At 33.6% G+C, this 12,500-nt stretch overlaps 1 protein-coding gene across 17 annotated transcripts in view; it reads left to right on the top strand.

Moving 5' to 3' along the window:
- The window catches only part of elmo1 (engulfment and cell motility 1 (ced-12 homolog, C. elegans)), a 178,399-nt gene that overhangs the window by 107,686 nt on the left and 58,213 nt on the right, over nt 1-12,500 (top strand). For all 17 annotated transcript variants that reach the window (XR_012394518.1, NM_213091.1, XM_009294313.5 and 14 more), the window contains 2 exon segments: nt 1,093-1,221; nt 11,868-11,972. Coding sequence is in view for 16 of the 17 variants with exons in the window: in NM_213091.1 (NP_998256.1) it covers nt 1,093-1,221; nt 11,868-11,972 (234 nt within the window). In the remaining variant the exon portion in view is untranslated.

Genomic DNA, 12,500 nt, shown 5'->3' with positions numbered 1-12,500 from the left:
ACACAAACCAATCAGCCTATATAAACACAAGCATATTGACAACACAAAAAAGTGCAACAGTCCCATATCATTTTTATTATTATTATTTTATATTAACCTCATCTAATTAGACTGGTGGGCACAATATTTAAGTTACGTCCCAAGTCTTTTCTTGGTTTAATTTTGGAGACTGCCACTTACACATCATACTCCATGTTTAGTGTCCTGTATGTATTTTAAATGTACGCGAGTGCTGTAACGGTGTCAAAAAGTTTAGCTAGTGCTGTAAAATCTGGTGCACTGACGCTATTGCTTAGTCATTAATTTAATGTTAAAATTGTAAGGGTTGCAATCAATGTAAAAATAAATAAATAAATAAATAAAAAAAATAAAAAAAAATAAACAAAGGCTGATGGCTTTTTGTTTGGATATTGTATTTTTTATGTAACTATTTTTTATCTTCTGTAGGTTATGGATTAACAATGGTAATCATAAAAGTTTGGTCAAATTTATTAGATTTTTGTAAATTACCAAGGACCCCCCAGGAGGTCCCGACCCCCACTTTGAGAACCACTGTCATATAGGCTATATTGTGTTAGTTTACTTGTGGATCCAGACACAACCACGTCTGCAGAGCGAGTTTTCTACACCGCGTCAAAGTTATCAGTGTCACTCTTTGGTGAACAGCAACCAGTAACTCTCAAAAAGCAGGCAGGATAATATTTGCGTTTGTTTATTTGCTTTAAATGCTCATGTTGTTCTGTGCATGTACTGGAGTTTTGGTTAATACATTCAAAAGGATGTAAAATTAAAGGTACAGTTCACATATCTGACTGCTTGTATTAAAGGACAAAATTGTATTTAAAATACATGTAAATGTAATTATAAATTTTACATTTTATTACAAGAATTCTTGTGCTGTAATGTAAAATATCAAATTGTGTATAGAAAGCGTGATGTCAAATTGAATCAAATCGATGGTATGAAAATCGTAACCAAACCGAACTGTGTGAGCAGTGTAGGTTCACACCTCTACTGTTGTGGTGTTTAATTGTCGTTATACAGAATGTTGTGAATGAGTAATGATATGATTTATTGTCTGTGTTTGTTTAGGCTCAGAGGGACATTATTTTCGAGCTACGCAGAATCGCTTTCGATGTTGAATGCGAGTCCAACAACAGTGGCAGCATTGAGAAGCGCAAGTCCATGTACACCCGAGACTACAAAAAACTGGGCTTCATTGTGAGTTTGAAAACATTTTTAATCACTTTTATTCTTTGTTTTTATGTTCTTATACTTGTATTTTATGTTTCTTTTATTGTTGTTTATTTAAAGCTCTTTGAAATGCCATTGTGTATGAAATGTGCTATATGCAGTGGGTGAAGTAAGCATTGAACACGTCACCATTTGTCTCAGAAAACATATTTCTAAAGGTGCTGTTGACTTGAAATTGTCACCAGATGTTGGTAAAAACCAAATAAATCTATATATGCACAGAAAACAACTAATTTGTTTACAAATGAAGTTATGTGTAATAAAATAGAATGTGCGAGTTTTATTTTACCATGTGCAAAGCTTTATTTTACAATTTGCAAGTAAGCTCTAAGTGTTTCCCAGCACTGGGGGCTTAGTAGTTGGAATAATTGGCAGTTCATCCTGCTGTGGAGAATCTAAAATGTTCTAAAACGACAGTTTTTTTTCTCAATTTGCAGCAATATTTGTGACAGATCTGTCAGCGAATCGAAACCAGAGCTGCTAACTGTTCCTTAATTACGAATGCTTACCTCTGACTCTGAGTTATTAAATCTATTTGCAAATAAGTGTAGCTATAGTTTAGTTTAACTAGGTCAACTAATAGTTTCTTCTAACAAAAACTAACCTAATTGCACAACACTTGCGCTTAAACACCTATTTTACCCTTCTTAAAAGATTTAATATAAGTCTTTTGTGTCTCCAGAATGTGTCTGTAAAGTTTCGGCTCGATGTCCACTAGAAAGATTATTCATTATACCTTTCTGAACATGGTTTTTTTTTTTTTGTTGCCTGTGCCTTTAAGGCGAATGAGCTGGTTCTCCCTGCCAACGGCATGTCAGAGCCATAGAGGTCTCTTACTATTGCTTTGAGGCATGTCTCCATTTTTTGCTGCGACTCATGTCAGATAAACAGCACAGTGACAGATAAGAATGAGAAAGACTACAGTAAGAACTTATGGTTATTTGATGTATTTGTTTTTTATTTGAGTAAGTATTGAAAACGTCACCATTTGTCTCAGAAAACATATTTCTAAAGATGCTGTTGACTTTAAATTTTCACCGGATGTTGTTAACAACCAAAGAAATCCATATGTGCAAAGAAAACACAACCAATTTAATTAACAAATAAAATTATGTGTAATAAAATGAAATGACGCATATAAAAAAGTATTGAACACATGAAGAAAGGTGCAGAAATGCAATGAAAGCCCAGACAGCAGCTGAAATCTCTTAGTAGTTCTTCAGCAATCCTCTGCCCTTCCTCATTGTAAATAAATATTAGCTGCTTCAGTCCAACATCTACAGTACATTATCAGGATGATGATGATGATGAAATCAGAGTGGACATTTCAGCAAGACAATAATCCAAAACACAGCCAGATTTATTAGATGAGACCCACAGAACCATCAAGACTTTTACATGCTGTTAAAGTCTGTGGAAAAACTCACACCAGAGCAATTCATATGCCTCTCATATGGAGAATGAAGTCACCTTTAAACTGCCATCACTTAAAAAGCCTTTTATATAAAGTATTAAATACATTTCAGTAGTTCAGTATTTTCTCCTTGTGTCATTCCATTGTTATTACACATAAATATTAAAAAAAAATGTTTTTTATATTTTTTGGTTTGTGTTGTTTGGGTTTTTACCAAAATATGGTTACGTTTTATGTCAACAGCTCTTTTAGAAATATTATTGGCGGGAAAAAACATGATGTATTGAATACTTTTTCCCCCACTGTAAATGAATTTGCCTTGGCTAAGTTTTCAGTTGTGACATTGACTTGAAGTTGACCTTGTTATGAAAATTACATATTTTTTTCATATTCACATTAAATAACTTTTGGTGGAGATTGACATTTCAGTATGCTACAATCTCATTAAAAAGATAAATAAGGCTTCAATCAAAAACCTTCAGAAAGAAATTCGTGAACAATGACTCGAAATGCTTTGACATATTTATTTATTTAGTTAAATGTGTGTGTCCCTGAAGTATATCACTATGATTGTGTAGTTCAAAGCTTTGTCTGAATCCATTGAGGTTCAGAACATTCACGGTTCTTTTATCAGATTTGCTTGACACATTTCACTTGAGCAAAATATCCGTCTCTTTCTCCTTTGCACTTCAAAACAGGTCACCTCATCACACAAACCCAGAAATGGCGGCAGTCAGTCTGTGATATTTTGACATTGTATTTGTTCTCGTGTCATCTGAGTTTGTCAGGTTTCAAATGGTGACTTCAAAAAGCTGAGAAATATGAAGAAAATTATTTTTTTTTTTATTGGTGTTATTATAACTGATGTTATTATTATTATTATTATTATTATTATTATTATTACTATTATTACTATTGTTTATTTTATTCAATAAAATCCTAATATTAATTACAACAATAATAATTGTTGTTGTTTAACTTTTTTCAATAAAATGTTGACGATGATGATAATAATAATAATAATAATAATAATATTGTTATTATTGTTTAACTTTTTATTCAACATAATGCTAATAATAATTACAGTAATAATAATAATAATATTATTATTATTATTGTTGTTTTTATACATTTTGTTGTCATTATTAATAGTAATATGGTTTTATTGTTGTTGTTGTTGTTGTTGTTGTTGTTGTTATTATTATTATTATTATTATTATCAGCATTTTATTAAATAAAAAGTTAAATAATAATAATAGTTACTCTTTTTATTGTAATCATCATTATTAATGTTTAATTTTTTATTCAATAAAATGCTAATAATAACAATAATAATAATAACATTGGTTATAATAACAGCAATAATAATAATAATAATAATAATAATAATAATAATAATAAATAATAATAATTATTTTTTATTGTTAATTTTATAATTATTAGTACTAGTTGTTGTAATATTATTATTAATATTATTATTATTATTATTATTATTATTATTATCAGCAGCATTTTATTGATTAACAATTCAGAATAACAATAACAACAACAATAATAATAATAATAATAATTTTTTTTATTGTTAATTTTGTTATTATTAGTACAACTACTAGTAATATTATTATTATTATTATTATTATTATTATTATCAGCAGCATTTTATTGATTAACAATTCAGAATAACAATAATAATAATAATAATAATAATAATAATTGTGATAGTAAACACAAATTTTCATGAGTAGTCTTTAGCATCCTATGGTACAGTACAACAGCTATTATTAACAAGCTAGAAATATATACATTTTTTATATAACTTTTTTTTTTACAGTGCTTTAACACTGTTTTTATATTTTGTGAATTAATAAACAAACAAACAAATATCAAAACTAGCCACCGAATTTAACCTACTAGTATTTCAAATATTTAAAACCTTTTAAAAGATGAAATCACTTTTTCCTGTCTTTTCCCTCTAATAGTGTTTGAAAGTTAGCACCCGGTATCAAATCTTGCTTTCAAAAGTCTCTAAAAATCGACTGGTGTCAGCTCGAGCACATGAAAGCAGCAGGGAAAGAAGGAGAAGCAGAATTAGAAGTGGAGGCAGGTGTGAAGTGGAACAGAGACAGGACAGGCCCGTGTGCAGAATAATACAGCAGTCAGTAGCCTGAAGGTGGAAATGCTTTAATCTGAAGAGCTTCTGAGCTTCTCTGAGACCCTTTTCACAGAGCACACACAAACACACACACACACGGATACACAGTCAGCATACTGGCAACTGGAACATTCAAAATTAATAAGATATGCTTTCTCTTGGGGGGATTGAGGTCTGGTTTCACATTTGTATCACAAAAAGCTCCACATTGGACTGCATAGTGATACATGGTGTATAAAATAATCGGCACAGACAACAAAATGTAGTCGATCTATTTGATTTAAACATTGAATAATGTATTTTAAAGCAGAGAAACTGTTAGGCTGAAGAACTTTTGCTTTTATTTACTTTATTTTGCAATGTGCAAGTGAGCTCTTTGAGTGTATGGGAGATTGTAGAGCAAGTAGTTTGACCGCTTTCTGACGTTTATTATTCCGAGTCATTTCTCCCATAGGCAACTAAACTGGAGGTTAGAAAACAATAACAAAAATGAGAAAACTTCAGCATTGCAGAATAAGGTCAATATACTAATATGGAAATATAATTTCTTTGCCTTTGTTCACCAAATTTCTTTAGAAGTAAAACTGAGCTGCTTTTGTTGTGTTTTCTCACAATAAATTAGATGAGCCATCAAAATTCTGATGTTTCAAGAAGAAAAATTAAGTATTTAGAGGGAGAGGGACAGAATGCTTAGAGAATGTTTACTATTGGTTACTAGCAAAGTGTCTTTAAATCAAATCAAATCATTTTTATTGTCACATCATCAGCAGCACGTGTGCTTTGTAGAGTGAAAAGTTTAGGTGCTGGCTCCAGACAATACAAAATACAGATGCAAATACAACGACAGTGCAAAATACAGACAGTGCAAATACAACGACAGTGCAAAATACAACAGCATACTCCCAAAAAAACAAACAGGACAATGTAAAAATTAACATCGATATGTACAATGAATAGGTGTGCACATAGTTGTAGGCAGTATTGTTTCAAGTATGGATTGGTTAAAGTGCAGTGCATGCTACATATTGATGGTGTGCAGTGAGGGGTATGGAAGAGTTTGTGTGGGGTGTGTTAAGTGTACACCAGCCTGATATTCTGAGGGAAGAAACTTTCCTTTAGCCGGCTTGTGCGTGATCGGATACTGCAGAACCGTCTGCCTGAGAGTAGCAGTGAGGGTAGTCATTTCACTCAGCGGCCATCTTTGAAACGCCTCTCGGGCAGTATGCTTGAGCTTTCTGTCTGAATGGAGAAACATCAAATTCTCCAAAACTGTTTGTCAAGCTTATGGTTGTTATGCGCGTTTGACAGGACGGACTGTACCTCACATTCATTTTATACAGATTACAAAACCAGAAAACTTTTGTTTTCAAGTGTAGTTGGTTCATTCAAAAGTGCAGATTTCAAGCTTTATGTGGATGCATTTCTTATGTCTTTGAAGCAAGTATTCGCTGAGACTCCTGTGTGTTTGTTGTTCACTAAAAAATTGTAAAATCACACGTCTGATCTAAGCTTCTCCCTTCTCCCGGTCTTAAGCAATTGATGATTGGCTCCTTTACTAGTAGGCGGGGCTTCATTCACATGTTGACCGTTACACTTTTCCCCATTCTAAACTACACGAGTGACATGTCTTGTGTATTCTATAATCTTTGTCAGTAGTTTACCAATGCTACTCTCAGCCACTCTAACAACTTGATGGAAATATATCTAAGTTCTTTTTTTCTTTGCAAACTTTGAAAAGATTTGCTACACGTTAAGATAAAACCCAGCTTGTGGCAGCCATGAGTCTCATGTTCTTTAAACTTAATGCTATTTATTATTTTTTATAAAAAGGGAGGAGCTACTGGATATACCTTACCTTTTTATTCTATTTCACTTGAAATTATATCACACATTGAAACTTTTAACACCTCCTCACATCACACACACACACACACACACACACACACACACACACACATACACGCTCGTTTTCCCATGCCGCTGTTGTTAACTGACAGTTTGCTCTGAGGGCATAGACACCATTTTCCCAGTGATTTAGGAGAAGTGTGGAGTTCGTTTTTTTTTTTGCTGTTAGGGAGCTCTGCCGAATGTGTTAAGACAGCAATGTTGCTAATGAGGGCTGTGTTCCGACTCTCTCAGGGCATTGTCACATTGATGGATGAGAAATTGGTCTCCAGTGCCCTTGCCACAGACGTGCTTTAAGTACTGTGCACTGCCTGTGGACTCTGTCTCTGGATGTGTTCAGAATGGAATATTACTGTTTTGAATGCAATTAGAGATATACCTACAGTATATATCGGCCGATAATTGTTGTCATCTTATCTGCTTGTTAAGTGTGACGTCACACGAAGCAGCTTCCGGGTCCAAGCGCCATATCAAACTGTATGGGGAGACTAAACAAAGGTGATAATAAATAATATATATGTAGTGTTGATGTCAGATTTATTGTCCCCCATGCTTATTTTTTTCCCGAATTTCTGTTTAACAGAGACATTTTTTTCAACACATTTCTAAACATAATAGCTTTAATAACTCATTTCTAATAACTGATTTCTTTTATCTTTGCCATGATGACAGTAAATAATATTTTTCTAGATATTTTTCAAGACACTTCTATACAGCTTAAAGTGACACTTAAAGGCTTAACTAGGTTAATTAGGTTAACTAGGCAGGATAGAGTAATTCGGCAAGTTATTGTATGAAGGTGGTTTGTTCTGTAGACAGTCGGAAAAATATATAGCTTAAAGAGGCTAATAATTTTGACCTTAAAATGGCTTTTAAAAAATTCAAACTGCTTTTATTCTAGCTGAAATAAAACAAATAAGACTTTCTCCAGAAGATAAAAATATTATCAGACATACTGTGAAAATTTCCTTGCTCTGTTAAACAGCATTTGGAAAATATTTAAAAAAGAAACAGAAAATTAAAAGGGGTGCTAGTAATACTGACTTCAACTATCTATATCCATGCCTAATATCCGATGGCCAGAAAGTGATTCATTTTTTATAAATTGTTAAAATATTGGTGTTTGTGATGCAGCAAGTCCAGAGACTGTTGTGTACATCATAAGTTTATATTAAATTCACTTTAATGTTTGATATGACTTAAAAGTGGCCATAAACAAATATTTTCTCAATTCAAACGAGTAGTGGCTTGGACCTGGAACAGTATTCCATACGTCACGACATTATAAACGGATACTGTACACTCTTTAGGTAGCCTTATTATTTGCACACTGTAATAATTTTAACTATTACATTTAATTACTTCCTTTTTTAATATATAGCAAAGTCCTTTTAAGTCAAGTCACTTCACTCTGCGGCCATCTTTGAAACACCTCTCAGGCAGAATGCTTGGACATTCTAAAGGGAAACATCAAATTCTCAAAAACTGTTTGCCAACCACACGATTACATTATATATTTGGAATCATCAATAAAATTAAACATTAGCTGTCTTATAAGTTTTGTTTCTAAGCATCTGAATCAAACAAAATTGGCGTATTTTCAGGTTGCCTGAGCTAATGCGCATGCGCACTCAAAAGGAAAAAAATCACGACACCAACCTCATTTATGGCTGTACACATTATCATCCTCTGATTAATGCTCTATCAGATTGCTCTGGTCTTCTGAAGTAATTCACAACTTGTTCTTGATGGTGAATCTCCTCTGGAAATAGCAGCGACTCTTTGTTTGCAAGTTTGTGGGCGTTGGAGTAGTTGCTGCTGTCTTGTGATGTGCGTTTGACAGGACTATACCTCGTTCGTTTTATACAGATTACAAAGACAAAAAAATCTTTGGATATCAAGTGTAGTTGGTTCATTTAAAAATCACAGATTTCAAGCTGTATGTGGATATAATTCTAATGTTTGTGAAGCAAGTTTTCCTGTGTGTTTGTTGACCACCAAACTGTTGTAAACATTATCGATCTATAGTGATCGATGGTTGGGTCCTGTACTAGTAGGCTGGGCTTTATTCGCCATATTGACTGTTACACTTCTCTCCATTCAAAACTATATGAGTGAGATGTCTTGTGAACCCTATAGTCTTTGTATATCGTTACCAATACTCAAGTTATTGTCCAAGTTGCACATAAGGTAATTTTTACAATAGGTCTGTAAGTAATTAAAAAATTGTTTCTACTCTAGTTAATATTAATTAATTGCTAATTGAAAGTAGTTATATATACATTAGTTATTTATATACATTTTTAAAGCAATGCTATGTGACAAATTGTTCATATTGTTTTATTTATTTATTTATTTTTATTATTATTATTTTTTTGCGTTTGGAACACTAGTTGGTTGATCTTGTGGCATATATTTCTTTGTTTATTTGGGTGCTATAACAAGTAGTAAAGAATTAGCCTTGGGCTAGCCTCGTCATGACACATCAAAGCAGCTTTAATTTGAGTTCTCAAATAAAATACACAGAATGTGAAAGATTATGCAGCGCCTGAAAATAGTCCCCAGCTAGATAACTAGCAAACAACATTATATAATATCAATGGCTTTGCTGCTGCCGTGGTACAGAAGCAAAGTTCCTAGATTACTAGGCAAGAATGAGAATATAGAGCCATGTTGACCTAGAAAATAGCAACATTTCATTTTCCGCCAGTTTTCATAAACAATGGAAGAAGAGTCGAGCTTTAAATTGGAAAATTATCAAAACTCATTTTTTGAAATTTGAGCAAGATGCTAATGGTCTAATCCAAGTGTGCCACATGCTTGCTTTTGAGTGATGCCCCCAGCCGTTAGATCGCCCCCAGCGGGCTGGCTGCAGTACAAGTTATAAAGCCTGCCTCCTTCATGTTAATGAACGAAATTTGAGCACAAAAATTCATTACATTTGTCCCGAAAGATTTTTTTGGTCAAGTAAGGTATACTGATTAGCATTCTGATATAGGTGCAGATCTTCATTTTTTAAAAGAGTATGTTTTTAGCCAGTAATTTAATGTTTTAAAAACCAGGCATGTCATCATGATTGATAGTTGTGATTGACAGTTTCTCAAAGCAGACCATCAGAGCTTCGGGAGGCGATTGATTCTTTTTATTCAATTTCTGTGTTATTTTACCATGGTAAAAGGGGTTCAGCAGTAAACTATGCTTTCTGACCTACAGGATCTGATGGATCACTGTTAATTCGGTAAAGTGAGAGATTTAACAGGCTTCATTATTAGTTTGCTGATACACGCTTTGCCATGACAGGAAAAATACAGATGATTGTTATCTAGCAGTAATTCTTTTTATGGGTCTGAAATAATAATTAGGAAGATAAATCTAATGTTAGACTATATCCACATTAATCTCCTGTACAAAATGCTTTTGTAAACATCCAGTTATTCTTTACACCAATTGTAAAAACGGCTACTATAATACTACTATGGGTACTATGATAAGGAAAATGCGCTCTAACTGTAAAACTTAATAAACTGCTCTTGACACATGAAAGGGCCAATCATGCAGCCCACAACAAGGTGTAAAGTTATTACGTGTAATATTTAACAAACCGTTTCCAATGAATTTGATGCAATTTGCTCACATGGATAATTGAATATTAATCAGATGATGTCATTACGCTGCTGTGCCGTCAGCCAATCATTGCATTGCTGATCATGATTTTGAGGATCGATAGATCAGTCCTTCACCATACATGCAGGGATCTTGGATCAGTTCATCCAGGCATTTTAATCTGATTCACGAACTTGTTTGAAAAACTAAATTAGCCAGAGATTAGTTATCAAGATTAAAAGATCCAGGATCTGCCAAATCATCTTAGATCATTTAAGCGAGCTTCGAAGAACAGACCCCTGGACTGTGTTTGGGCATCCCTGATCTAAACAGTCTCTAGGTCAATCTTCTTGGACACTTTTAATGCTTCCAAACTGTTTGCTGCAATGTAAAGTGCACATGTCTTGGGGTAGCTTATTATGATGCAAGTTACCTTCTATGTGTGATTTGATTGGACAGGAATTACAGAACTGATTTTTCTAATTCCCATAGACAAGAAAAAATAAAGTAGTGACTGCAGGCTGATGGAAAGTAGTGAGAGTAAAAGTACAGATACTGCACTAAAAATGTACTCAAGGAAAAGTAAAAGTACACATTTAACTACTTAGTAAATTACAATTTCTGAGAAAAAGTACTCAATTACAGTAATTTGAGTATTTGTAATTAGTTACTTTACACCACTGGTCTAATCTGATTCAATTATTTATGCTAAGCTAAGTAAGTGTTCCTGTCAGACCCAGAGATTGACTGACTATTTAAAACTAGTGAACTCAACTGTTTAGCTCTAGGGAACTTGTAAAATAAGTCTATATTGAGAAAAGTGGAGTGTTCCTTTAAGATTAATGTGATTTATTTATTTATTTGTTTATTTATTTATTTATATTCTAACTTGTGCCTCACAATATTTAAAAGTTGAATGTTAAATGGATCCAATCCATATTCAATAAAACTAATTTAATGGAGGAAAAAATGGCTAGTACTGTATAAAATAGACCAATATTGGTATTGGAATTGGCTGAAATTATTTTGTTAACATTAGTATCAGTGTATCAGCCTAAAGAAATATTGTTGCATACCTACTATATACACTATACTTCAAACTGCTTGCGCTGTAAATTAGAAATCCCTTCCACACCCTCTGTTTTTCTCTCCTTGTTTTTCCGTCTGTGTAACGAACCTCATTTTTGCTCTGTGTTTCCTCTATCCATCTCACCAGGGTCCATCTGAAAGAAAGAACTTTCAAACACAGCATAATTGGCAACCCTAAATCCAGTCAGACAGCCCTCTTCCTCAAAGGCAACATCTCACATGCTCTAAAAAAGCGCAGATTAGTCTGAAGTAGAGGAAGCCAGCATTGCCTTCCCCATGTTTGTGAATCACAGACTCGTGTAGTGGAGCCAATCTGACACTTGTCTTATCTCGATTCAGCTACTCAAAATGCAACGCGAGACTCTTGGCGTGATTACCATGCGAGTCATGAAGTCAAGTCTGGAAAGTGTGTTTCCTCTGAATCATGTTTGTGTGTGTGTGTTTGTGTAGAATCATGTGAATCCGGCGGTGGACTTCACTCAGATTCCTCCAGGGATGCTGGCTCTGGATAACATGCTCTACTTCGCCAGGCACCATCAGGATGCTTACATCAGGGTAAGACACACTTGTGTTATGTAGGTGCGGAAGCGAGAAACGCTTGGTTTATTTATGACCCAACTATTGCCCAATGAACACCTCCAAAGCTAAGTGTAATCTCGCCGCTGCAGACCTGAGTCATACTTTTACAGTATGACGGGTCACGTTTAAATCGAAATGATAGGGAAAATTCTGTGTATGAAAATGCCTGTGATTTTTATTTATTTATTTTTATTTTATTTATTTATTTATTTATTTATTCTTGACCCTGTAATGTTCATTAGTTTTCACACTGGACTTCATCCTGTGTTATTGTCACTTTTAAAGCAATTCTGACCCATAATCCATCTGGTATTAACAATTTCTTTGATCTGATTATAAGATGCATTACCATTTTACATCTCAGTTAAATGTGTTTTTTTAATTAAGTGTACAGTATGTAAATTGCTTTTGCTCTGTCAGTGTCAAATGATGCAGTGTTAGAATGTTACAGCTAAATGCCTAGCAACCGACATCCAATCACGTCTCAAATTTAAATGCTTTGAA

Source organism: Danio rerio, chromosome 19, assembly GCF_049306965.1.
Source record: "Danio rerio strain Tuebingen ecotype United States chromosome 19, GRCz12tu, whole genome shotgun sequence".
Taxonomy (NCBI): Eukaryota; Metazoa; Chordata; class Actinopteri; order Cypriniformes; family Danionidae; genus Danio; species Danio rerio.
The sequence above is the reverse complement of the archived record's forward strand: the minus strand, read 5'-3'. Positions and strand labels throughout refer to the sequence as shown.